The 27,317-nt window shown below is 40.0% G+C and overlaps 1 protein-coding gene across 7 annotated transcripts in view; it reads left to right on the top strand.

Moving 5' to 3' along the window:
- Positions 1-21,696, top strand: part of TEAD1 (TEA domain transcription factor 1) — a 247,965-nt gene extending 226,269 nt beyond the window's left edge. For all 7 annotated transcript variants that reach the window (XM_063094532.1, XM_063094531.1, XM_063094530.1 and 4 more), the window contains 3 exons: positions 3,596-3,736; positions 8,455-8,607; positions 13,891-21,696. In XM_063094532.1, the coding sequence (XP_062950602.1) occupies positions 3,596-3,736; positions 8,455-8,607; positions 13,891-14,004 (408 nt within the window). In that variant the 3' untranslated portion in view covers positions 14,005-21,696. The remainder of the gene's footprint in view (positions 1-3,595; positions 3,737-8,454; positions 8,608-13,890) is intronic.
- Positions 21,697-27,317: the final 5,621 nt, after the last annotated feature.

Below are 27,317 nucleotides of genomic sequence, written 5' to 3' on the forward strand. Positions count from 1 at the left end.
TGACAGACTATTTTGTATAACTTAAGTAAGTTGAAGTTAACAGTTTTTAAAAATAACCTTACTCCTTTTCCTCTGCCACTGACCTTCCAGCCACTGTTATTTCCCTGGTTTCTCTCCCACACTCGCTCTTCATTCCTCACACCAGAAATGCCAAACTGCTTTTGATTGTTCACCAGCCTTTCAAAATAACTTGGTTACATCAAAAATAACTAGTTTGTTTAAATGGCAATATTAAATTACAGTGTTAGCTCACAGGTTATTCATAGCACAATGAATATCCTTTTTCAAAGCTGGGAATTTTGTAAAGTTGAAAGAAAAGTAATTCCTAATGCACCTTTCCTGATCAACAGACTTCTTATTGCAGTGTTGTTGGGAAACATTCTAAATACTCACCAGAGCACGTGTTGAGTCACGGTGCATCTGTGCAGAGGAACGGTATGCAGCTGCTAAAAATTGAGGCTGCTCATTTTTTTAAAATGGTTGTTATTTTTAATACCGATATTCCATGTCAGTACTCTATGAGTTCCAACATGTATAGTTACGTATTTTTTAAAAAACAAGGTTTAGAAGAGTGAATATGTATGTTACTATTTGTGTGAAAAAGGAAGATTATATATGCTTGAATATCTAAGTGCTAAATATCCCTAAAAGGACACTTGAGAAATGGATAACAGTGGTTACTTCTGGGAAGTTGGCAAGTTCATGGGTAGAAATAAACCTGTATGACCTTTTTGCAGTTTGGTTTTTTTCCCTCCTCACCACATGTATGTCGTTACCTTTTAAAAAATGCTGAAATTTTTTGGCACAAACTATATCATAGTAGCAAGAGCATAAATCCCACAAAAAGGAGCATCACTGATAATCCCACTGCCACAAAACACCTGAGGCACTTTGCAGAGCAGTGTGTTCCGAGATGGAAGCAAACACGGCCCACGTGTAGTGCACGCCAGGGACCAGCCTCCCTGTGGAAATCTTGCTGGTAGTCCCGCCATTCAGAGCTTCTGTGCGCCTAGAATCTGTGGGTAGCCTTTCTCCCCTAGACTCTGGAGCTCAGTTGGACAAAGGGGCCTCTTCAGCTTTGGGTAGCTTAGATGCAGATCTCAGGGAAAGACATGGATGTTTCCCTCTAGGATGCTCTTTAGGCGAGTCAAATGTGAAACCTTTGATTTATTTATGATTTGTGCCTCTGTGTAATTCCAAAAAACAAAAACATTTATGGGTCATATAAAACTAGACAAGTACAAGTAAAAGCAGATTGGAAACCAGTAAAAGGAGGTGTACCTAGGTTGTTAGTAGCTATTAAGAGCACCTGGGACAGGTTAATTACTGTAGTTGAGCACCGAATTTAGCTTTGAATTTCTTGGCATGTAAGGTGAAAGGGGACTATAGAGTGTATGGCTCTCTTTATTTGAAGGCAGAAAACATGAAGATTTGCCTAAGGAGATGAACATTTTTCTAATACCCAATTCAAGAAGGAAATTCAAGTGGAGGTGCTTATTAAAAAATGTGTAGCATGACTCAGGTCTTCATGGTGGTTAGTGCCTGTCGAGGTATTAAAATTAGCTAGTCACAATGTGCCAAATCTCACAAAATGTAAAATCTCATACGAATATCAGACCCACCCACCTCTGTCTCAATAGCCACCACAGTAGTCCACAGACTATCATCTCTCATTTGGACTGCTGCAATGGCCTCCTAACATATGTCTGCATCCATTCTTGCTCTCTTCCAGAGTCTTCCCCAAGCTGTGCGCACAGGTGCCTTTTTGCAATGCAGATCTGATCATACCCTATCCCTGCTCCAATCCTGTTTGCTTACAACTCCTGTGTCCCCTGGGTCTCCAGTTATATGACCCAAACCCTCCCAGTTCCCCAGCTCTCTTGCCATACTTTCTCCCTGCTGTCTCCACTCCAGCCTTTTTGTAGTCCTACTTTCCAGCTGTGCACCTCTTCTGTCTTACAAAAAGCTTCGCCTAAGCCATGTCTTCTTCCTTTGGGTTGAGCTGCCTAATCATCAGAAGTGTCCCTGACTTCTGGGAGCCCGTTCCCCACTGCTGTTTGTTCTCATGTTCCTCTGTGCCTCTCTCAGGGGTAATTGTCTCTGTTGTGATATCATTCTTACTAAATCATAAGCCTCCTGAGAGCAGGGACTGGCTCAGCTTTTGCTCACTCTTTTATCCCTATCTCTAAACACAATGCCTGATGTATAGAAGGGGTCAGTAGATATGTGAGAGAGGAACCATTAATTGGTGACTGTCTTAGTCCATTTTGTGCTGCTATAACAAAATACCATAGAATGGATAATTTATAGAGAACAGAAACTTATCTCTCACATTTCTGGAGGCTGGGAAGCCCAAGATCACGGTGCTGGCATGTGGTGAGGCCTTCTTGCTGTGTCCTCAAATGGCAGAAGGCGGAAGGGCAAGAGAGAGCCAACTCACTCCCACAAGTCATTTTAATAGCATCATGCATCCATTCATGAGGGCAGAGACCTCAATACCTAAACACCTCCCCAAAGGCCCCACCTCCCAACACTGTTTTATTGGGGGATTAAGTTTCCAACACATGAATTGGGGGTGACACATTCAGACCACAGCAGTGACCTAAATGCCTCAATAGTCTTTTTCTCTAGTGGACATTGTATTCTGCTAAGATGTTTCTCTCTGAAGAATGGCTCTAGTCACATCACTTCCAGACACCAGAACTTTCAAGAGATCCCTGTTTCCTACAGGATACAATCTGCCCCCCCTTTTCAGCTTTCTAGCACCTGGGTCCGTGTTGCATTTCCAAACTTGCTTCTCCTGCTCTCCTCGTCCTTGCACTACAGTTATAGAATGAAGCGCTCCAAGCTTCTGCCCACACTATCCCTTAGCCACATTTTCTAAATGTGCCAATCTTAACCATCCCTAAACTAAGATCTTGAAAGTAATGCCTTCCATTGTCGAAATTCTACCTTTGATGTGCTACTTACTTTCTATCTGAAAGGTAGTTACTTTGTGTGCCTACCTCCTATGTTAGGTTGTAGCCACGTCCAATACAGTGTCTTTAACATGAACCTCACATAGTAGGTACTTATTCAAAATGTGTTAAATGAGTGGCAATTTGTGCTAATTACTTAGCATCTTTGTAAGCCAGTCTTTAATAGGAACCATTTCCCCTCCATCTGCTATAATTTTTAGTAAAGTTTCCATTTTTACATATATAACAAATAGCTAGTCTGCTGCAATCTTCTGTTATTTTAACTATCTCTAAAGATTAGTAAGTATGAATCCAGTCATATCCTGCTTTCTGCACATGTTTCAAAGACCTCGTGGATCTTTTATTGTGAGGGCGCAGTATTCTGATACTGAAGGCAAGAAAGTAAAACAATTCTATTCAAGTAGCATGTCCCTTCAAGGGAAGACTGCCCAGATTAGAGCCCTCTTCAAAAAATGATGGGCATTGAACTTGCTTCTAGGTGAGCATCACCTCCCCATCTCCCCGAGCCAGCCCTCCCCTCCGCTCAGCCACATGGAGGTCTCACCCTGACAACTGCTGCTTGGTGCCATGACTCCTGGGATGAGAAAATAACCCCACATCCGTTTCCTTTCCAACAGGCTGATTTAAACTGCAATATTCAAGATGATGCCGGGGCTTTTTATGGTGTAACCAGTCAGTACGAGAGTTCTGAAAATATGACAGTCACCTGTTCCACCAAAGTTTGCTCCTTTGGGAAGCAAGTAGTAGAAAAAGTAGAGGTAAGTTGGCCCCTGTCTACCAGAACCTTCATTCATGGGGCAGACTGTTGTACTTTTTGATGTCTCTTCCCCTCCCACTTCTTTATCCTATTGCTTCTAAAAAGGCAAAGTGATTTGGAAGCCCCTGAAAGAAAGCAAGTGGAAAGTCCCATGCAAGACATCTATGTCTGCCCTGGCCAGCCAGCACTGTTCGCCTCTGCCTGAGGCCTCACAGGGTGCCTGCTATAGAAGCCGGGTTGAGATAGGCCCTGCCGCCTCTCAGAATGACGCCTTACCCAGCCTACCCCCAGGCCCAAGGGCACTCCCAGACAGTGTAGGCAACAGTAAAGGTGGTATTCAGCTGATTGGCACCTGCCTTCTAAAACACTGACCCTTGACTTTGATACTGCTGCTTTTGCTGTTTCCAGTCCCTTAATTTTAATTGTTTTAAATGTATTTCATTATATAATTGACATTAAATATCTATTTATGGTTCTTGTATTTCATGCCTCTCCTTTTAAAAAATGTGTGTGTTTTATCAGGGTGAGTTGCTTTGTGTGCATAACATTTATAGTTGCCACTCCCTTTAGAGGTGCATTTCCCATGTCTTCTACCATTTACCCAATTGATTCACGTTTAGTGAGCAGTTTTTATTTGCAGTGGACCTAACCCTCCCAGGTGCAGAAGCCCAACCTGACTGTGACAAAGACTTTGTGCTGAGGATGTAAGGGGGGAGACAAGGATGAGGGCATGTTGTTTAAGAGCTTGGGCTGGGCAGAGAGGGTTTGGCATGCGTGAAAGTGATGTCAAGGGAGGTTATGCTGGGAAAAGATATAGGCAAGTTGACTTAGATGGTCAATTTAAGCTCAAGGGTCATGGGCTTTGCTAAAATGATGGCAGTGAGAATCCAGTAAGACATTTTTAATAGAACTTAGAAACTGACTGGATATTAAGCATTAAAGAGGATGAAGAGTCAAAGGTCATGCTTACATTTTATACTTGGAAGGACAGTACTGGCAGCAGCCGACATAGGAAATAAGGTGGTCAGGAGGAAATAGGGAATGATTATAGATGCAAGACTAGGATTTGGGAGACAAATAAAGACTGAAAATATCAATTGGGAATCCTAAGAATGAAGGATAATTAAAGCTGTGGAAATGGAGAGCTAGCCGCAGAGAAGAAGTAACAGGAACACGGGAATGAGAATTAAATTTGGAGAACAGCAGCAGCAGACACAAACAGAGGAACAGTGGACAAAAATGGAGTGGGGAGGAAGGGAACTGGCTCAACACAAGGTCTGGGAAGCCCAAGGAGAGGGTGGGTGAGAAGGGAGACAGGGCAGGGAGACCTGGCACCAGATGAGTTCCATCTCCTCCACAAAGAAGGAAGCAAAGTTACATGTGGGTGGTTGGGAATTTGGAAGGTAGTGTCAGACAGTGTCAGTGAATGAATAGCCAAGTTGCCAGGGATGTTCTCTTTAGATGGACTTCCCTGCCCAGACAGGTGCATGTGAAAAAAGATGAACCAGACAGGTTACTCAGTTTCCCAGATTTCAAATTACTCTTCATGGTGCCCTCAGGTGATACACACAAAGCTCTAGGCAAATTCAGGAGATGCAGGGAGAGGTTGCTTTTGACTGATAAAATCCCAGGAATTTTCATGGAGAAGATGATGTGAGTGTGGCAGGTGGAGTTTTACATTAAGCCGTTAATTTATTTAGAATGTATGTCTGCATTTGGTGTGAAATGGTCATCTGCTTACCTTTTCTTCTAAACACATAGGCAATTGTATTAAAACCATTCATTAAGTGATTCATCCTGTTTCAGTTACATAGATCTGTCCCATTTAAGTTACCGTATATATTGGGAGCTGTTGTTGGAGTCTGTATTCTATTCCACCCTCTGTTTGTCTCTACGTATTCCAATACCATGTTGATTTGATTACAGTGGCTTTATAGTTCTGATATCTGGTGAGGCAAGTCAACCTCACTATTCTTTTCCATATGTTTTCTAAGCTAGAAGCCAGCATTTATTCTTCCAAATAATGAGATTGATTTTATTTTGTTTTGTTTTATTTTATTTATTTATTTACTTACTTACTTATTTTGGTGGCTGGCTGGTACAGGGATCTGAACCCTTGACCTTGGTGTTGCAAGGCTGCGCTCCAACCAACTGTCCAGCCCCGAGATTATTTTTAAAATATAAAGAAAAACAAAAATTGTGTTTGAGCAAAGTAATTGTAATCTCTTTAGATTTAGATATTATTTTGGGAAAAATTGGTATATTATTGATACTAAATCTTTCCAATCAAGAACCTATTTGCATTTCATCTTATTTTGTGTATTGTAATAAGATTTTATAGGTTTTATCATATAGATTTCTCCCATTCTTGTTAAATATATTTCCAAATATTATACAATTATAATTTGTTGCAATTTCTTATTTCTAGATTCTAATTAGAATGGAGATAAGCTCTTGGATTTTGCATATCTATCTTCAATATGGATGTCTTAGCAAATTCTCTTATATAACTCTGGTGGTTTTTTCCCTAGATTCTTGGGTTTTCTATTCATATGCATATTATCTCAGTGGCCCCCCCCCCAAAAAAAGGATTATTTTATTTCTTTTTAATTTCTTTTTGTTTGATAAAAACTTCGATACAGTTATATAAAGAAATAGTATGGTAGGTATCCTTGTATAGTTACTGATGTTGGTAGCAATAGTTTTGCTGTTTTGCCACTTAGGATTACATTTACTGTTGGTTTTTATAAATGGTCTTTATTACATATTTAAGTGCTTTCTTTCTATTCCTATTTTACTTATGATTTTTAATAGTAATATCTTCAATATTTTATCAGATGATTTTTCAGTGACTCTTGCTATATGATTTTTCTCCAATTTGTTGACATAACAAGTTGAGTTAATACATTTTCTGTGTATGAACCACCACTGCATTTTTTTTTTTTTTTTTTTTTTTTCGTGACTGGCACTCAGCCAGTGAGTGCACTGGTCATTCTTATATAGGATCCGAACCCGCGGCGGGAGCGTCGCCGCGCTCCCAGCGCAGCACTCTACCGAGTGCGCCACGGGCTCGGCCCCCACCACTGCATTTTTAAAGAAAGTCCTGCTTCAGGTACATTGCTGGATTCTATTTGCTGATATTTTGCATGGAATTTTTACATCTCATAAGTGATATTAGTCTATACTTTTTATAATCTCTTTATCAAATTCCAATATTGAATGTACATTAGTTTCATAACAAGAATTGGGATGCTTACCTTTTTCTGTGGCCTAGCATAGTTTAAATAACACTGGAAATAACTATTCTTTAAAGTTTACATAAAATGTACCTGTGAAACTATTTGGTATTTATACTTTTTTTTCTTCTTTTAAGCATTTATTTATTTTTAATTAACAAATAGAAATTGTATATATTGTGTACAATGTAATGTTTTGAAATATGTGTACATTGTGAAATGGCTAAATCGAGCTGAGTTACATATGCATTACCTCACATACCGTTTTGTGTGCTGAGAACACTTAAAATCTTAGCAATTTTCAAGAATGTAATACATTGTTATTAAGTGTAGTCACCAAGTTTTACAATAGATCTCTTGAAAGCATTCTTCTTATCTAACTGAAATTTTGTATCCTTTGTGGTCTTCATACTGTAGATCTCTAAATGGCTTTCTAGTGCATTTTCCTTTTTTTTTTGGCTTAGAATTATGTGAAGTAACCTCTTATGTATCTTCTAATCTCTGCTGTAATTGTGGTTTTGCCTCTTCTCTTTCTTCTCCTTTTTAAGTGTGTGAAGGGTTTATTTTGTCTTTTTAAAGAGCCAGTTTTAAAATTTATTCTGTCTACATTTTAAATATCAGTTTCATTGATTTGAGCTTTTATCTTTATTAATTTCCTATTCCCGGTTTCCTTTGGTTTCTTTGTGGTTTTGGTTTATTTTGTGGGGTTTTATTTCCCCAATTTTTTAAGATGTGTATTTAGTTCTGGAATTTTTCATCTTTAATGATTAAGACCCATGTGGCTGTTTCCTCAAGCTTCCTTCAAGTATAGTTTCATTGCGTCCCATAAGTTTTGATGTAAACCATTTTCCTTTTCATTGCTCTTTAGATAGTTTTTAATTTCCTTTTTACGTATTTTGTGATCTAAGGTTATCTAGGAGCATGTTTCTTATCTCTAAGCACTCCAATGGGATCTTCAAACTTTATATATAGTAGTATTCCTGCCCCTCTCCTCACTTCCTCTCTCCCTAACATTCAGGAGCTCATGATTAGTGTGAAGTAACTAGTTTTTCCTTAAGTAGAAAAATTAGCTGTATTGGTTGTTGGCCTGTGAAGCCTTATCACTGTAAGGAAGGATTTTCTGGGGCTCTTTAAAGAATCGTAACTTGCTGTGGTCTACTCTCACAGATCTTCTCCACGTAAAGAATCATTAAGTAGATTGTTATATATTTTTGGCCCTTTGCTCAAAGCATCTGTCAAACTTATCTTTAAGCTATTATCTTTCCAATTTTTTTTTTTTTTTTAATTTCCAGAAAAATAATGGATTCTGTGTATGGCAGTAAGTTTGGAGATAGGATTTTTTAAAAATTAAGTAAACTACATAAGTAATACAGGATATAGCAGATTATGTTGAAAAAGTAAAATGTTTTTCAGGCAGTAATATCTGTTTCATGTATTTTGAAGTCAAAAATGTTAAAATTCTCGCATCCTTTTTTCTCCATAGACGGAGTATGCAAGGTTTGAGAATGGCCGATTTGTATACCGAATAAACCGCTCCCCGATGTGTGAATATATGATCAACTTCATCCACAAGCTCAAACATTTACCAGAGAAATATATGATGAACAGTGTTTTGGAAAACTTCACAATTTTATTGGTAATGGTTTCCTCTCTTTCCTGTTTTGGCAGACTCTGCCACAGACTCTGCCATGAGGCTTGTTGGAGAAAGTAAGGAATGTGGGTCCGGGAGGCTCAGGCCAAGAGTGCTGACCAGGCTACTGAATTGGCTCCCCTGTGGTCAGTCTGCAGTTGAATTCACAGCATCCATAGGGCAAACTTGGGCTGGATTTGGGCTCGAGTCTGTAGAAGAGAAGAGCTCTCAACTGGCTGGGGTTTCTAAGTTTGGCAGAACTGGAATTCAGGTGGGCAATAAGAAGAGATGGCCCTGGGTTCTCAGCTTTGGCTGCACAGTACAAAGAGCTAGAGAACTTTGAAAAATCCGGATACCCAGGCTGCATCCTAGATCAGTTAAATGGGGATGTCTGAGGATAAGATCCAGGCATGTGTACTTTTTAAAGTTCCCCCAGTAATTCCAGTGTTAGCCAAGTTTGAGTCTCAGCGGCAACGTGGTATGCAAATCATAAATGAGGCAAAAGCTGAGTAGTAGGTGTGTACCTCAGACATACCTTGACTCATTTCATGAAGGGTTTGCAAGGCCTTAGAAGAAGTAACATGCATTAAGATAACAAAATGTAAATTCTCATTACCAGGAGAAATTTAAATTAGACTAGAATGCAATGACTAGGAAGGGGAGAAAAGCTTAATGGACAGCTAAAAGGAAAGAAAAAACAGCAGTGCTCATGATCCATCACAGTAAAACTTTCCAGTTCCCCTGGACAGTGTTGTGTGTGTGTGTTTTCCCCTAATATTTAACTTTAAAACAAATTTCTCCTGCGGGCTTCATCTGGGGGATTTGGGAAGGTTATTAGGAACAGTGTCATCCTCAAAATATACAGAAATGGGTTTTATGAGGTTCATTTAAGAAAAAAGTAACATTCCTTGATTAAACCAAAGGAAAAATGCCAAAATAAAACTTGTTGGAAACAATTTTGCTAAAAGGGGCACGAAGGCTATATTGTGGGAGAATACTTAGCCCTCAAAGGCCTACTTTATTACTCTTTGTCAGTAGGATTAAGAACTAGAATACTTAGAGCAGAAATTCTTTACCTGGTACTTTTAGCTCCATTGGGACAATGATTCTTAATCGGTGATGTGCTGTTTTTTTTAAAAAGGGGGGGCTCATTTCCAATCTCCCCCCAAAAATCCCTGAAATATACCTTTTGCCTATTTCCATGGAATAAATATGCCTTCCATGAGCAATTTAAAGGTAGCAATGGTTGTCTGGCTTATGAAATTCCTTAATATTTAACAGTAACTTTCATGAGCCAGTGGAAGCCAGCTCCTGTGTACCACCATAAAAATAAATAAATAAAATTTAAGAATTAAAAATTCTCTGCATATTGTATTTATCCAGGAAGCTTAAAAAAATCTGAGGCCTGGTCCCTACCCCAGCTGAATAAAATCAGAATCCTTGAGGGTGGGGTCCACCATCCTGTTTTTTATTTTCAGCACTCCCCAGGTAGTCCTACTGTGAAGCCAGGGTGGAGACCCACTGCTGCAGGAGATTGGCACATCAAGCTGCGGGGAGTCTGTTCACAGACACATGACTGGCTTGCAACTGTCAAGCAGATCATTTTGCATATAATGTTCATTTATTCCAGGGAGAGAATCTCAGTGGGTTCTCAGATGTGCCCATGTCCCTCTAAAATTTAGAAACCAGCAATCTGGGGGAAAGTTTGGAATACATGTTCTTTAATAACTATTCGTAAGCATCCTTTTCTCTAATGGTCTTTTGGTGAACACTGAGCAGTTCCAGATTTGGGGTGCTGGCAGGTAGCAGACACTTGTCAACTAGGTGTTGCTGTGTTAGAACAGGTGCATCACCTTAGCACTCAGATGAGCAGAAGGTGAGTGTGGCATCCTGTTAGGGACTTTAAGTAGCCTCAGGAATTAACCAAAACTCTGAGTGGATGGCCGCCCTGCTTCACTTGGAGGGAGTCTTAGCTGTTTGTTAAGAATGGGTTCTGAGTCTGTTTCTGCACTTTAAAGATGTCCTCAGTCCCTAAACTCTACCTCACAGAGCACAGCTGAGAAAAATCTGGCCTGGAAAAATGTTAAAGCACCTGTTACTCACAAAGCCCATGTACCTATGTCAAGTAATGCTCCTTTAGAACATGTGACTTCAACCAGAATAGCCATCCAGAGAACTTATGAGGTTAGGTAAACTTCAAAATGTGTCATTAAGCAGCTAAATAAATTCCTTTGATAGGAAGACTTAATAGCTATCAATAAATATCTGCTAGAATGAATATTTTAGCTTTAGAAAAACTGAAATTAAGCCAGTGCTCCTGGATTATGAAAACAAAATCATCTAATTAATGAACAGGAGAAGTTGCACTTTCCAGCTCTTCTTCAGGAATAGGAGTGTAGGAACATATCCAGTGTGGCAGTTACTGGGCAAAGTTGGAGGTATTTTATGAGGTACGTTGGATACGAAGCCTGTGTCACCAAGACCAGTTCCAGACCATGCTGGCTGGTGGGCTAGACTATCTGATTTCATGAGGATGATTCAGGAATTGAGCTGAACCTGTAGATGCAGGGCCCTAGCAACAGCAACTGAATCGTGGGCCAAGTATTTCTGTCGTCTTTGGAAGTTGCATTCAGACATATAAACTGATAGAAACATTTTTTTCTCTTTTCTTCTTTTGAATCTCAATCACGAACCCTAAATCAAATGTATTGTTTTAAAGAAAGTTTGCAAGTAGGTAGGATAGAAAGTAGAGGTTCCAAGAACTGTGCTAGACCCTTTGAAAATGTTATGTTATGAAATTCTCACTGCAAAACTATAAGGTCATTCTTATTTGCCTTTTATAATAAGGAATTTTAGGCCTAGCCGAGGTCACAGAGCCTGTGTTAAACATAAATTAAGACAAATTGATAGAAAAGAAACTTTGCAGGATATTTTATGGTCATGAAATCAGAAGACTTAGGTTTAAGCCTCAACTCTATTTTATGACCTTGGGCAGGTCATTTTAAGTCTTTTGATCTCAGTTTCCACCTCCATTAAAAAAAAAAAAGCTCAAGTCTACACTCTCCACCTCAAAGGTTGTCATTGAAAATATTTTAATTCTTTCAGCTAAACTGTGGAGAGATTGTACTAGTTGCTGGAATACAATGCAAATAAAACATAATGCCTGTCCCCTAGTAACCTGCAGCTTGGTAGGGCTAATGAAGTAGGTAGATAAAGCATTACAGTACTAGGCAATGATGGCTGTAGAGTACGAGTGAAACATGTACCATGGAAGTACAGAGTGAGCTGGGGATTAGGGGGGATATTCAAAGATGATGTTTATGTTGCCTTGACCAGTAAGCAGACAGTTTTCAGATACCCCAAAACAGGGCATTCCATGAGTGCATACTTAGTGCGAGGTGGTGGGGATGCTATGGGGAACTAGACAGGCAGGGCAGCCTTCTTGGGGTCTGCTGAGGGAGACGGGCACTCACCAGGTCATCCCAAGATGAATGTGAACTAGAACTGTGGCTGATGTATGGCAGAGGGGCTGGTGCTAAGGAGGATTTGGCCTAGTCCAGCAGGTCAGGAAGGCTTCCTGAGGAAGAAGCAGTGGAGAGAAGTCTGCCAGGTAAATAGGCAACATTGAACAAATTAACCCCCCAGCTCCTCCTCTGTCAAAGGAGAATAATAACACCACCCACCCAGAGTTATGATATTATATGAGATCCTCTGTGTAACACATTTAATACCAAGTAGATGTGTAGCCAACCCAATATATATGTTGGCTATTGTGTGAATTTTCTTATTTGTTATATGACTTTTGTGTGCCATGCACTAAGCTAGTTACTGGGAAACAGTGTCCTTGTTCTTCAGGAACTTAACAGTCCACTGGATGAAATGGACATTAAAAAAATTACACAAATCTATATTTACTTACAGACTGTACAGCATGCTATGATGGGAAAATTAGAAGTACTGTGAGGCTTTCTTCTTTAGTCATGAACTTGGATGCCTTACAGGCAAGGGAAATTAAGTGGGTAAAGTAGCCCGATACATCTGGCAAAGTTAGACCTACGACAAACTGGAGTTGGCTCTCAAATTCAAGACATTTTCAAACACTGCGCTGGCCTAATAAAACACAGAAGTAACAGAATCATTGAGGCGTTTTGCGTGGGGAAGTTTCATTAGGTTTGCTTTTAGAGAGTTCCTTCGGAGAATGGCAGGGGGAATTGAGACCAATTGAGGAGAGGAAAGCAGCAGGGTCTGGTGGGGAGGAGGCTGCAGTGACTTGGGCCAGAGAGCTCAAGATCTGCATGAAAGCTGAGGCCATGGGCATGAGGAAGAGGGATTCCAGAGATGCCACTCAAGAGGGATTGATGCGTGTTTCAGAATGCATTTTGAAAGGTGAAGCCTGTATCAGTGAGAAGAAGTCATGGGATGTGGTTCTACCCATACCGCTGTTCCCTCACTGGACATGTGTTTTGCTAAGTCCAGGCACTGCAGGTGTGGTGGTGAGCAAGATATTCATGGAGCTATATTTGCTATTGGCTACTGTGAAATGAAATCTAGCAAAAGTTTAAGAATAAGATAGGAAAAGAAGTAGATTTTAATGTGCTCACCACAAAGAAATGATAAGTATGTGAGGGGATAAATATGTTAATTAGCCTGATTCAATCATTCTACAATGTATACATGTATCATAACATTACATTGTACCCCATAAATATATACAATTATTATTTGTCAATTAAAAATAAAATAAGATAGGGGACAGCCCCCTGGCTCACTCGGGAGAGTGCGGTGCTGGTAGCGCTGAGGCCGCGGGTTTGGATCCTATATAGGGATGGCTGGTGTGCTCAGTGGCTGAGCGTGGTGCAGACCACACCGTGCCGAGGATTGCGATCCCCTTACCGGTCAAAATAAATAAATAAATAAATAAATAAATAAATGAGAATAAAATAAGATAGGAGAAAAGGTCCTATGATAAACATTTGTCTTGTGGGACAGAATTACGGGAAATTCTCTTCATTGTAAAGAAATCAGTCAAAAAGCACACTAATTTCTGTGGTCTCTTCTGGGCTCAGATTTTGGGCGAGACTCGCTCTGTAAGGTCTTTCTTACGTATAGTACCCAGTTTAGAGGGATTCATGTCAGACCCACAGAGTGAGGCTGAACAGATACCTAATAATCCACTGGGTGGACTTAGGACTGTTCTTCTCCAATTAAATCATAGTCATCATGGCACAGGTAGAATTTGTTTTCATCCATGTGGTATTATATATATGTGCTTTTTTTTTATTTTAACAGGTGGTAACAAACAGGGATACACAAGAAACTCTCCTCTGCATGGCCTGTGTATTTGAAGTTTCAAATAGTGAACATGGAGCACAGCATCATATTTACAGGCTTGTAAAGGACTGAACATGGTTATTTATATATATAGATATCTGTATATACACACACACATATGTGCACACACACTCTCTCCATTATTGAATGACTGACTGTAAACCTCACCACACAGGGTGGTGCCCTGGCCCCGAGGTCACCCCAACTTTTCTAAGTCCTGTTTGAGTGGTCATTTTTTCATGTGTTCATACTATCATTGTAGCTGTGAAGTTCTGGTACAGTTGTAAAAAAGAGAAATCAAGTTGTTTCTATGTGTTCTTCAGATCTGCAGCCCACAATTCCTCGGGAAAGGTGAACCTTAACAACCTAAGTCTCTCTCTGCAGAGATCTGTTTCTAATTGTGGTAGAAAATATTGAGACAAAGCATTTGCCATGGGACACTTACAGCCTTTATACAAATGTATTTAGTTCTCTTTTTTCCAACATAAAATTCTTGTTTTAAGATACAAGTAAAATTAATCTTTAAATATAAATGTAAATTAGTACACAAAACTAAGAATCTTTAGACTTATCTTTGTAACTAATTAGGGTGGAAGTTATGAAAGAATGTAATTCACTAAATTATTTTTTAAATGAAACCTTTCTTTTTGAAACCAAATGTTAAACTGTAGCCTTAAGAAATGCTTGGTAGAAATACCCTAATGAGACAAATTTGTACTTTTTTCCTCAAGGTTTAAACTAATATCCTAATCCATTAAACTCTTGAACAGGTATCACAAAGGAACTTCACCCCTTATCCTTAACATATATAGTATATTTAAAAATATAAAATTGTATTGTACTAATGTGATGATTGATTATTTAATGAAAAGATGGCTTTTTTTGCAATAAGTAGATAAATACTGAAAAATCTAAACTTAACAATGTTTATAGTCTTCTGTGTGCAGTTATATTTTATATGGAGAACCAAATTTTTTATTAAGATAAATAAATATTTGAACCACTGAAATTTAATAACAAAATTTAAAAATTGGCATGAATACTGCACTGTGCACTGCAAAATATAGAGAATCCTGTGGCTGGGAGAAAATTTCTCGACCAAACAAGTAAAAGGCTCATCAGTTTTAGCATCTCTGTTCCCCCCAAAATTGTAAGCATCTTCACCAGCCTGTGGATAAATTCTTTATTTCTGGTGATCCAATATGCATAATAGCCTGCTATAACTATAGCTCTATGTGTATGTATTTGTATAGATGTATACATACATACATATATAGTTATTCAGCACATTCGTTGAACATCTATTTAATGTCATTAGTTTGCTAGGTGCTGATATGTATGTATTTCTCAATTCATGTCTGTAGACTTAAATGCATTCTCTTTAAGGACATTGTTTCCTTGACGTCTGTCAGTAACTCACAGTACTCACTTGTATGAGTTAGTTTAAGAGGCCCAGCTATCTCTCTCTGACCTTTTCAAACAGGCTTATTTCTCTTTCCAGGAGGTTCTCTTTCCCAGAGAGATTCAACTTTCTAATCCAAATATTCCAAAGTATTGCCCAGACAGAGTTGGTTTGATGTAGACACGTATTTGGGGTTATTTTCATATGTGCTTTACTGGGGAGGGCACAGGGGGATACCCCTCACCCCCACCTTCCTAAAAGAAAATGATGTCTTTATACCTGTTAGGAATATGTATCACAATAGAAAGTGAAATAAGTTTCGTAAGTTGTACATCATGTAAAGATTTTTCCACCAAGCTAGAAAATGAAAACTTAGTTATACCACCTCCAGGCAGCTTACCTCCCCCCCCCCATTCCCTGTCCCACCATCTATCTGCTCTGACCTTGCTTGTACATTGGTCAGCATCTTGTGGTAATGAGCATGAGGGTGTGGCTGGCAATCAGAAAAACACTGGCCTAAGCCTGACCTCTCCCAGACACATCACTGGCCACTGGGAAGATGAGAGAAGGAAGTACAAAGCTGTCCACATTTGGAATGCACATCACTTTGATAAACCAGCAGGGTAGGGCTGCTCTTTCCTCCATGAAGAGACTACCGTTTGCACCCTGGTTCCAAGCCAGCCTCTCATCTGGTTTTCCATCCAAGCTAACATTTAAGCATCTTTCACAGTCATCACATTTACAATGACTTGTGTTTCTCGCATCTTTCCTCAAGAGAACTCCCATTCTCTCCAAGGACCAGGACTATATGGCTGGGTGCAAATGGTCTTATGTGGCTAAAAGCCAGGCCATCCCAGAATTTCAGGAGGACAGATACCTGATTCGTGTTCCCACCCAGGAATGGAGCTCTTCTATGCTGCCAGGAGGGCTCTTGGAATTTCCTTTTCAAAGCACAAAAAGACCAGGATCCAGGATGAGCAGCTAGAGGATAACTCTGTTGGCTGCAGAGAAAGTCACACCCCAGTCTGCTGACCTTGCAGGGTCAGGCTGGGCCCCTGATGCTTCACCAGCCACGTCTGCTTCTGCTGAATACCTTTGTAGTTCTCTGGGTTTACAGGATTGACCGCGAGGATTACTTTTTGCTCTTAAAATATTTCTAGGATTTTTATCAGTTGGTTAGAGCACAGCCTTGTAACACCAAGGTCAAGGGTTAGGATCCCTATACTGGCCAGCCTCCAAAAAAAAAATAAAGATTTTAAAAGTTTACTTCCTATCTTGTTCTTCTGAAGTTAAGATAGGTATTTCCCTATCTTAACTGTTGGTCCAGTTACCCAAAACTTTGGGGCCTCTCTATGTTTCTTCCAAATTAGACCCTTGGGTGGAATTTGTGTCATAACATCTAATGCCAGTCTCTCTTTGGTCCTGTATTCTGTATGGAAGTCTTCTCTCTTTCTCATAAAATCTTTCCAAACCACAAAAGCGCCTTTCCAAAGGCCTGTCCTTACCGTGCTCTTCCGGGTGCTCTATCTCTTGGTGACCCTCCAATACCAGGTTTGTTTCAGGGAAGTCTTGTGCTTTCACTGCAGAGTTTGGAGGCCAGTTTTCCGCAGCCTACACAAGGAGGAGCTGAAGAATTGGGCTCTGGTCTGTTGGCATTCATTTCCATTTTAGTGCGAGACCTAAAATGAAACCAGGATTTCTGCAGAACATGTCCTTGAATCCCAGAATGTCCAAGCTATCCAAGACAAGGGTTTCTCGATCTCAGCACTATTGATGTTTGGATCAGATCATTCTTTGTTGTGTGGAACTATCATGTGCATTACAGGAGGTTTACTAGTATTCCTGGCCTTTACCAGGTAGTACCAGTAGCACCCCTTCCCCCAGTTTTCACAACCTAAAATGTCTGTAGACATTGCCAAATGTCCCTTGGGGTGCAAAATGACTCCACTGCTGCCCTAGATCTTACAGGTCACAGTTACCACATTTGAGATTGTTTTCCCTTCCATTTCACCTGTGAAAGCTTCTCTCCTGGGAGCCTTGTTTCAGGTTATCAAGAGGCAGGTGGGAATATTAATGAAGTGACATTGTGTCCATGTTTCTTCCTGTTTCAAAACTTCTGTTTTGTAACTGTCTCTCTTGCTACAAGTATTCTTCCACTCATCCCTGGGGAAGTTGGAACAGCTGATCACTCTCATCCCTATAATCAACTCACACCTATTTAAAGAGTGTTTCTGATTTGATCTTCATCCTTTAGTTCACTGGAGTTAAAAAAAAAAAGAATCCCAGCAATTTTTATTATTTCTCATAAGCTCATGGGTCTCATTAAACCTTTAATCATTTCAGTATATTTCCTCTGGGCATCTTCTGCTTTTTGCCTTACAGTCACCGCTGTTTGTAGGATTTATTGAAACCTCTGAACATTTCTTTTTATCTTTAGGGGTGGATGAGGGAGGGATCAGTTCCGGAAGAGGGCTTATAAAATTTTCTTTCTTGAGCTAAAACAGAGCACAAGCTCCTCTCCTTCGTTTTGCAGATGAAAAAGTTGAGGCTCAGAGGGGAGATCACTCACCAAAGTCACACACCCCACGGGTTAGTGACAAAATAAGGGTGAGGATTTTCCCAGGGCTTCTGCCACTTTAATCCTTGGCCTCTTCTGGTGGAGGCTGTTCTTCATCGGTGCTGTATGCTTAAATGATCCCTAAGAATGTGTGGACAGGGTCGTTCAGAAGAAAGGGGGAGCTCAGAATCCCCCTGTGCTAAAGCACAGTGTCCCCTGCTGCTGCCTCTCACACTGAGTGTCCTGTCTGACCGTAGTGCTCTGAGGCACCCACAACAGATAGGAAAGCTGATGAGCCTTTTTCTTTTCCATGTACTCGGAGGGTAATTCACCTGCCACAGGCTCTGAGTCCAATTTCTATTTGATAAGCATCCCAGCAGCAAAGTCCTGCACTCAGACCAGCCCAAAACAGTCCCCATTCCAAGCACTTGGTGTTAAAAGTCCCCAAGTGACTTTTAAACCCAAGTATTCATTAGGTTTCAATTCTGTGGTGGCGTTAGCAGTTGTTTTTGTACAAACCTAAATTATTTAAGTCATATGAGATGACAGTCAATTTTACAAACCAGGTACATATCATTTGTGTAATTTTGTATATGCTTTGGTACACTACACTAGTCCTAACGAAGGGTAGAACTACTTCTGTTTGTTGGTGTTCACACCTGTGACGTTAGAAGGATGTGTCTGCATTGCTTATTTCTTTATGTTGATGTTTCTGTGGCAAAGCCCTGCACATGTCATTTCTGAAAAGCCTTAAATCTTCGAGACGTTGCATGTAGGGTGTGCAGTGCAAAAGGCTGCCTCGGAACTGTGAGCTCTTTTGTAAGCTGGAAGCATTTCTCTTACTACTGTTACTTTTTTAGGAAGTTTTCAATTCAGAGCTGCCAAAGTGTTCCAGTAAGCAGTGCCTTAGTAATACTGTAGTCGTGCCGCCAGCCTTTTCTTACACCTGTTCTCCATGTTCATTTACTAATTGGCCCAATATTTGAAACAGAACAAGCAAAAATTATTTCCATTTTTGTTTTTTAAGCCCATTTTTTCTCCAGTTCAATGGGAAACTGACTACTTGGTCTAAAATCTGAAACTGAACACGAATCATCAGTTCTCTGACTGCACTCTCAAATGTATATACCAAAAGGAGAGGTTGCAACTTCGTAGTTTACTATGAAAAGCAAATTGTACTTTTAATGTTGCCTTTTAAATCCATGACCAAATACTTAGCTATTTGTGAATCTTCTGCACTCTAGCATGAAAGTGCCTTTGGTTTGAGATTCCAGCTTAGAAAAGTGCTGCCATAATAACGATAATTTGTAGAGAGACCAAAAATATTTTGAGATCACCATAATGCCTTTGGTTTACCGGGATGAGAAACCAACCACAGGCCTCTGTTCACAAGAACACGACATGGTCCCCGCCTGCTGCGAGTCTGTCTGCCATTGGGGACCCCCCACCATCACCACTCGCCCATCGCACATTGCAGCAGGAGGGACCCCAGAGACTGTTGTGTGTGTGTGCACTGACGACCAGTGTGTCATCCCAGCTTGTCACCCAGCCCTGCATCTGCATGAGGGAACTTTCCGCACAAACGACAGCATCTCAGCCGGTGGACAGACGTTACAGCTTCTTCCTTCTCCTCGTGTTGGTGTTCAGTCTCCCTTGAGACTTTCTTTTCCATTCAGTGACAGTGCGCACTTATCTGGCTTACACAACGATACCATTTTGAAAGTTGGAAGCCTCAAACTGAGATGACAGTGCAGAACAAAAATGAGTTAGGGTCATTAAAATTGAAGTGTTCTTAGGGCAAAAATGTTGACTCTGAGTGTTGTGTATGAATGTGCTGTGAGAAACTTCCAAAGAGCACCATTCACAATTCGGCATTTTCGAAGAATGTTCCAGCCCTCGAAGGGGCAACTCTTTAAAGTCTGTGTTGGCATTTATCAAAACCTTGTGTAAATTGGGTAAACTGATAGAGGTGAGGACGAGGAGTGAAAAGGACAAGAAAGCAAAAACACCAGCCAAAAAGAAGCCAGGAAAAATTTTTCTTTGCTAATATAGACTTAAAAATAACACTAGACATCTTTGAAAGCCTCTAAACTCTTAATACACATGTTCTGTCTGTCTCTACCTGTGTCTTTAAGAATATCTTCTCTGAGCTTGGGGATTTCAGGAGGGATTTCTGTCCACTCCAAGTCGTGAGTATTTTTAGAAATTTCTGCATAAAACAAGCCAAAACAAAAACTATTAAATGAAAGGAAGATTACTCAGCAAAGTTAGAGTCAAATGCCTGGATTTCCAGCTGCTCCCTGTCAGTACTATACCGCAACTTGGAAGAAATTAGTCAAATGCTTGTTTTCCTGCTTCTCTTTTCAACTGTTACTGTGCTTTGTTTGACAATAGTTTTCTCTCATAAACTTGTTGCTAGTATCATTAAGAATGAAGGTTTGTGTTTCAAATTTATTGCATTGCAAAGGATGGTTTCACTGAAGTCATGTGCCATTAAACAAGATGAAATATTTGTATTTATTGTCCTGCTCCCTAAGCTGTAACTTGTTTTACTCTGTGAGTCTGCATTGAGTCACTCGTAGCTACACTACATCATGCTAGTATGTGAAATGGCATTTACGTTCCCTCTGGTTCATCATTGAATGGGGTTAGGTTCCACCTCTCTCAGGGTGGCTCTTGCTTTGTCTGCCTCCCATTAGGAGATTGCTTCTCCTTCCCTTTTCTCTGAGAGGCTGACAGGATCCAGGCATAAATATTTGGAAACCAGTCTCTGATTTTTTCTTTTTTCTTTTTTTTTTTTTTGCATTAGTCATTTTCTGTGATTAGTTTCACTGTGTAAATTAGATACTAATTGTACTTCTCAAAAAAATACACATCTCCCTGTTACCTCCTTGAAAGATTTACTTGTGTAGGCCTTTTATAATAGGCTCATGACTGCAGACAAGGAAAAAAAAAGTAAAAACAAAAACAGTATGTGCCTGAAAAATGACAAAAATTTTTTTGTAACATTTAAAAAATAAACCTTAATAGCCTTTAATTCTTTAATAAGCTTAAATTTTATGTAAATTGGTTTTTGCCATGTGTGTTTGTTCACATTCTACATGACTTCATGGGATTCTCACAGTCTGTGTCCTTGTGTCACGTGTATAAATGGGCTTGTGAAGTTAAGCGTTTCATCTGGTCGGTGGTTCGTTCCTTTGATATTGTACTGCTGCTGGGAGTGGGCTGAGGAACCTGCCTTTGGGTGATTGGGTTCCTTTTGGGTAGATTGGAGAAACAGGGAGGGGGTGGGCAAATTCTCACACGTGTTTTCTTAACCTATGTGCAGAAACTTTCAAAAAGCATTTGGTTAAACCTCTTGGCAGTACAGTATTCTTGTATTTGTTAATGTCTGTGTTTAGGTACTGGTACCTTTTTGTTTTAAAATGTTCTAAGTGTTGGCTTTAAAGTGAATTTATCTTTAGTATGATAGTTATATGAAAATTATAGGGTTTGTGTGCAGAGAATTTTTTTATAAAGTGCTTTGTAAAAAAAAAAAAAATGTATTCTAGCTTTCGCGGTACATATGTGTGATAACTTTAATATCCATGACAGTTAAGTGCAATTATTTCATCACTCTAAAAATGCTATTTTTGTGTCAGTTCCTGCAGGTGTTTTCATGTCTTTGCAAAGTGACACATTTTGATGCCTTCTTGATAAAGTGGTAGACATTTTGTAGCTTTCTAGAAACTTTGTATTCATACGGTATCAATGAAAAATAAAGAAAATGAAAGTGTGGGTCACCTTTCTTATCTGCAAAAGTGTATACTTTTGAGAATGAAGTGTGCTTTATGTGTTGTGGGTGATTATATGCAGGATGGAGTAAAGAAGGTTGAAGCCTTGATCCATCTGACAATGTCCATGAAGCTCAATAATTTGGAACCTTCGGTGTTATATCTAACAGGATTTCTTAAAAACACCCACAGGTCAGTCAGTCTGCCTGTCTGTTTTTCTTTAGTGCTTCACTAAAATTGACATAAATTTTGCAGAACAGCTTGTCTGTGAATCCCAGACATAGTCTGAGAAGCCAAGTCTCATGTTCCATGGTATTACAGCGAGGCCATAGAACAAAAAGCACACCAGCCTGACCATTGAGCATTTGTTGTTAACCCAATTTGCCAGGCACATGCCATGAACCAGAGATAGAGCAGAGGGTGGGGTTCAGAGGTAAGTGTTGCATGGTTCTTGCCTGCACGGTGCTTTCATTCTCAGTAGTTGGATCACATGTTGAGCTGTAACCCCAACCTCTGTCCTCAGCTCCACTGTGGGGTTCATGATTCAGGTGTGTACAGCACGCACATGCATAATGTGTATTCACTATGTGTTTACTGTGTGCTGAACACTGTGCCAAGTATGTTGGTATGCTGTACATACACATTGCGTTCTTGAATTCTTACTGTAGTCCCATTGACCTTATTACCCCCAACCTGAAGCTGCGAAAGAGTAGCTCATTCAATGTCATGACACTATAGTAAGCGGTGGAGCCTTAAATACAAGAGTACCTCAAAAAGTTCATGGCAACATTTGTATTATCTTTCAATTCTGTTTTTCCACCGACTTTTTGAAGTACCCTCATAAGGTCACCCTGACACTTTAGCCTGGACTCTTGGCCCTATATTTTGGCTAACTGCACCATGTAAGCAGCTTGAGGCTAGATGAGAAGTCTGGCTTAGGGGAAAAGGACTTCTGGCAGTGAGACTCTGGGATCCTTCAGTTTGTGAAATAGCCCTCAGAAGGTCTTGCTTCTCCCGTTTCTTTGAAATCTGCAGTAAAGCCTGCCTGAAGTCTCAGGAGGCACAGGAGGGTGCATGAGCAGAACAAGCAACATGCCTGCTTTGGGAGGAATGCCACTGTCCAGTGAGTTGCTCAGAGCAGAGGGAAGGGACTGTAGCATTTTGTTGAAGTCTTACTACATGCCAGGCACCTTCACAATTTGATTTAACCCACATTTTTTTTTCTTTTATTCATTGGAGGCTGGCTGGTACGGGGGACCTCGGTGTTATAAAGCTGTGTTCTAACCAACTGAACTGACTGCCCAGCCCTAACCCACATATTCTTGAAAAAAGGAATGATTTCCAATTTTTCAGTACAGAAATTGAGGCCCAGAGAAGTTAAGGCCCTTGTTAAGGTCATAAAAGCTGGTAAGTGGTGAGAATTTAGAATAGAAAAGCCACCTCCCTGTGCTTCTTGCTCTACCACTCCCTATGTGACACCTTTCCACCTCTTCCTCTAAAACAAGGCACTTTAATACATCAAAAGCATCCTTTGTTAGTGCCTGGGGTCCCAGTCACCTTGAGTTCAGCAAAGAGAGTGACACACTAGGTAAACTAATATCATTGAGTGAAGGGATTAAAGGAGCAAAAGAGAGGGTAAATAAAGGCCGCTAGTAAGATTGGAGAACAAACAACTTTGGTGGGAACCCCTGGTCATTTTTTCCTGCCTTACTGCTTCAGGATATTAATAAGAATAGCTACTACTTATTGAAAGCCAAGTAGCTCTTGTTAAGTATTCAGTGTGAGTAACTGATAAAATTCCAGTAAAAATACACAGTGTTGAGTAAGACCATGAAGCCTTAAAGTAAGTAAAACTGCCTTCAAAGACACAGTTGTTCTGTTTAATGCCCCATATGTCAAATTTATCTAGGCCATCATACTAGCAAACAGTTAGGCTGCTGATGGCCTGACTATCTTTTCAGTAAATATTCTCTCATTTGCTTTGGCTTCCAAGAAGCTTAGACTTAGAATTCACGCTCTGTGCTATTGACATGGAACCAACTAAAATATAAAGGCGTGGAAAGGTTGAAAATAAAGAATGAAAAATATATACCAGCAAAACACTACCAAAAGAAAGCTGATTAACTATATGAATCTCAAACTAGTATAGCTCAAGGCAAAAATTACTACTAAAGTTAATGAGGCTTATTCAAGATGATAAAGGTTCCAGTTAACCAGGAAGAATAAAAATGCTAAACTTGTGTGCACCTAATAATAGCTTCAAATTACACAAAACAAAATCTGACAAATTCATGACCATAGTGGGAGATTTTTGAGCAACTAAACTCATTCAGTTATTTATAAAGCAGACAGAATAATAAGGTAGAGGATTTGAACAGCATGATTTAATGTGCTGCTCTAGTTTACAAAATACAAAGTAATGAACCCAGCAATTGGAGACTACATTATTTTCAGGTACACATAGAATTTTTATGAAAATTGACCATGTCTAAGGCCCAGGGTCAGATACTGTGGCCCATGAGCCAAACTTTGCCCATTGCCTGTTTTTGAAAATAAAGTTTTATGGGAACACAGCCACTATTATTTGTTTACTCATTTTCTGTGGCTGCTTTCACATTATAATGAGAGTTGATCAGTTGTAACAGGTGCAATAGCCCACAAAACCTAACTATCTGGCTCTTTACAGAAAAAACTTGCCAACCCCCATCTTAAGCCAGAAAGCAAGGTCTTACATCCAATAAGTTATTCATGTTGCCCTTTCCTCAGTGTGTAGATACTCTGGCAAATGACTATAAATTCCTTTGATAACCTCGTGTTACATCGTAGAACAGATTTAGGTCTGGAAAGGATGGGTGAGGAATGGTGATTTTTTTTTTTTTAATTGCAGCAGGTAACATCTCACCTGTGTTAGTCTTTTTCTGTTGCTTATAACAAAATACCTGGAACTGGGTAAAAAAAAAAAAAAATTGAACTTACAGTTTCAGAGGCTGGGGAGTCCAAAGTCTAGGGAACATACCTGGTGAGCATCTTTGGTGGTGAGGCAGGGTACCACATTGCAAGATAGCAGAAGCAAGAGAGGGAGAGACTCACATGCTCTCCTTTTAAAGCCTTCAGAACCACACCCATGACCACCATTATTAATCCATTCATTAGGTATGGTCCTCAGAATCTAATCACATCTTCAAGGCCTCACCTTTCAATTACCATCATAGAATTTCCCACTCTCAACAGTTACAGAGGGGATTAAGATTCAATACATAAAACTTGGGGGACACAATTCAATCCATATCATCACCCAATCTTGATACTGTATGGTTAAAACAGTCAAGCAATACTTGATGGCTGGCCATCTATGTTGTCCCTATCTAGCCGTGGTCTACTTAACCATCTCTGCAGACCGCTATGGGGATGAGCTCATTGGTTGCCATTCCTTGCTGCCTGTTAGGGTAATTACTCCTTGCCTCTGACAGCTAAGGGCTGTCATCTGGCCCGTTCTGTTCCAGAATCCTATCATTTCCATTCATGCAAGGGAAACCAATTCCATATCAATATCCCCTACCACCCACCCTGGCCTGACTTTCTCAACAGCTTTGATGCCTGCTCACCAGTACATTTGCTATTGTTTGAGTGAAGGGAGTGTCATCTTGGCCTCCTGGATAGGTGGTAGGGATTCTAGTCCTAAATTATGAATCCATCCAGGGGCATTGCCTCTGGCTTCCTGAGCCCTGCCGCAGTACTCTGCCAAGGCAGTTCCAGCCCCTCCACGTCGTTTACTCTAGACCATCATTTACTCTAGACCATCGTTTCCTTCAAGCTTCAAGCAGTTGTCCAGTAGCACGTGAGGATCAGCTCCAGGTTTCTTTGGGGATATTAAATCCTGAATTGTAGAAGAACATCCCACATACTGATAAGTACTCCTTAATCTAGACCAGCCTCTTGCCTTTGAGATTCATTCCCAGGCATGTTCTCCTATTTCCTGCTGGGAAGGGTACAGATTAGCCAAATCCTGCAGCTCTTTTGGTGATAATCGCTTTCCTCCCAAAGCAAGGACCTGTCTTCCCCAGTTGGACCATGCTGAGGTTTTACCTTTGTAATATGCCTAGAAACAATGAGAGGAGGTGGGTCAGATCTTGGGGAGGCAAACACATCATCTTGGGAGGCATCAATTTCAGTTTGAGGCCTTGACATGGTCTCCAAGCAGTGGAGGCTGCTACCCATCAGCAGGAAAGAGTGGACTGCTAGTGCAGAGGGGTCAGAGGAATGTGGGGTTCAGAGTTTGCAGCGTTTCCACCAATATGTCTCCACCTCCTGTTTCAGGGACCCACTCTTTACCTATTAGTGCCTAACTTTAACACAGGAAACTTGTGAGGGCTGTCAATCCAGCTTTATTTCTAATCTCTAACTTTATTTTTAGCACAGTCTGCCCTCCAGCTTTGTGAGCTGAGGGTCTCTTCAAATGCCAGGGAGATCCTTTACACGATGCCCTGAGTGAGCCTGACATTTTCTTCCCTCCTTGCCCTGATTGCGCTTAGCAACAATCTATTCCACAAGCTTTATGATTAACTCCACCCTCATCTCTCTTTTACACTAGAGATTTCATAAATTGGTGCATAACATTTCTCGTGGACCCAATACCAATTTATCATGGGGGGAGGTCTTAGTTACTGTGGTGCTTCAACATGCCAGGGGGGACAAACTGTCTTAATTTTAGTACACCACCTCCCCACTGCACAAACAGACCCTGAATAGACCCCAGATGCAAACAGTTTATTTAGAAGCATTAATAGAGATAAAGATGTCACTTCATGTGATAAAAGGCTATATACACCATGAAGATGAGGTCATTGTAAATTGGTATATATGTAATAAAGTTGTCATAAAGGATATGAGACAAAAATGAGAAAATGACAAAGAAAAATAAAAAAATTCAAAATTACATCTCTCTCGGGCCGAGCCCGTGGCGCACTCGGGAGAGTGCGGCGCTGGGAGCGCGGCAACACTCCCACCGCAGGTTCGGATCCTATATGGGAATGGCCGGTGCACTCACTGGCTGAGTGCCAGTCACAAAAAAGACAAAAAAAAAAAAAAAAGCAAAATTACATCTCTCTCAGTAATTGATGAAACAAGCAAATACCAGGAAATATGTAGAAAATCCGAAGTACTGAGTACACATATATGTGTGTGTGCTCTGTGTGTATATTATATCCTCAAATCATCAAATCATATTTTTCCAATTACATATGGAACAATATGAAAACCATATACTTGCAAATTAAGCAAGTCTCAATATATTTCAAAGGATTGGTTCAATACACACAGTATTCTCTGATCACATTGTGTATTCTTCACAATTAAGGTAGAAATTGATATAAAAAGGATCTTCAGAAAAGCTATATATTTGAGAATTAATAAACACATTTTTTATTAATCCACAAGAAAATAGTCATAGAAATTAAGAAAAATTTATAACTGTGTTAAAGAAATACTAACTTAAAATATGTGGAATGCAGCTAAAGCAGTATTTAGAGGGCATATAGACTGACATGCTTAGAAACATGCATATTAGAAAAGAAGAAAGATTAAAAATGAGCTAGGCATTTAGTTCATGAAGTTAAAAGAACAAAGTAAGTACTAAAAGAGAAGAAAGGAACTA

The sequence above is a fragment of the Cynocephalus volans genome, chromosome 4 (assembly GCF_027409185.1).
Source record: "Cynocephalus volans isolate mCynVol1 chromosome 4, mCynVol1.pri, whole genome shotgun sequence".
Lineage (NCBI taxonomy): Eukaryota > Metazoa > Chordata > Mammalia > Dermoptera > Cynocephalidae > Cynocephalus > Cynocephalus volans.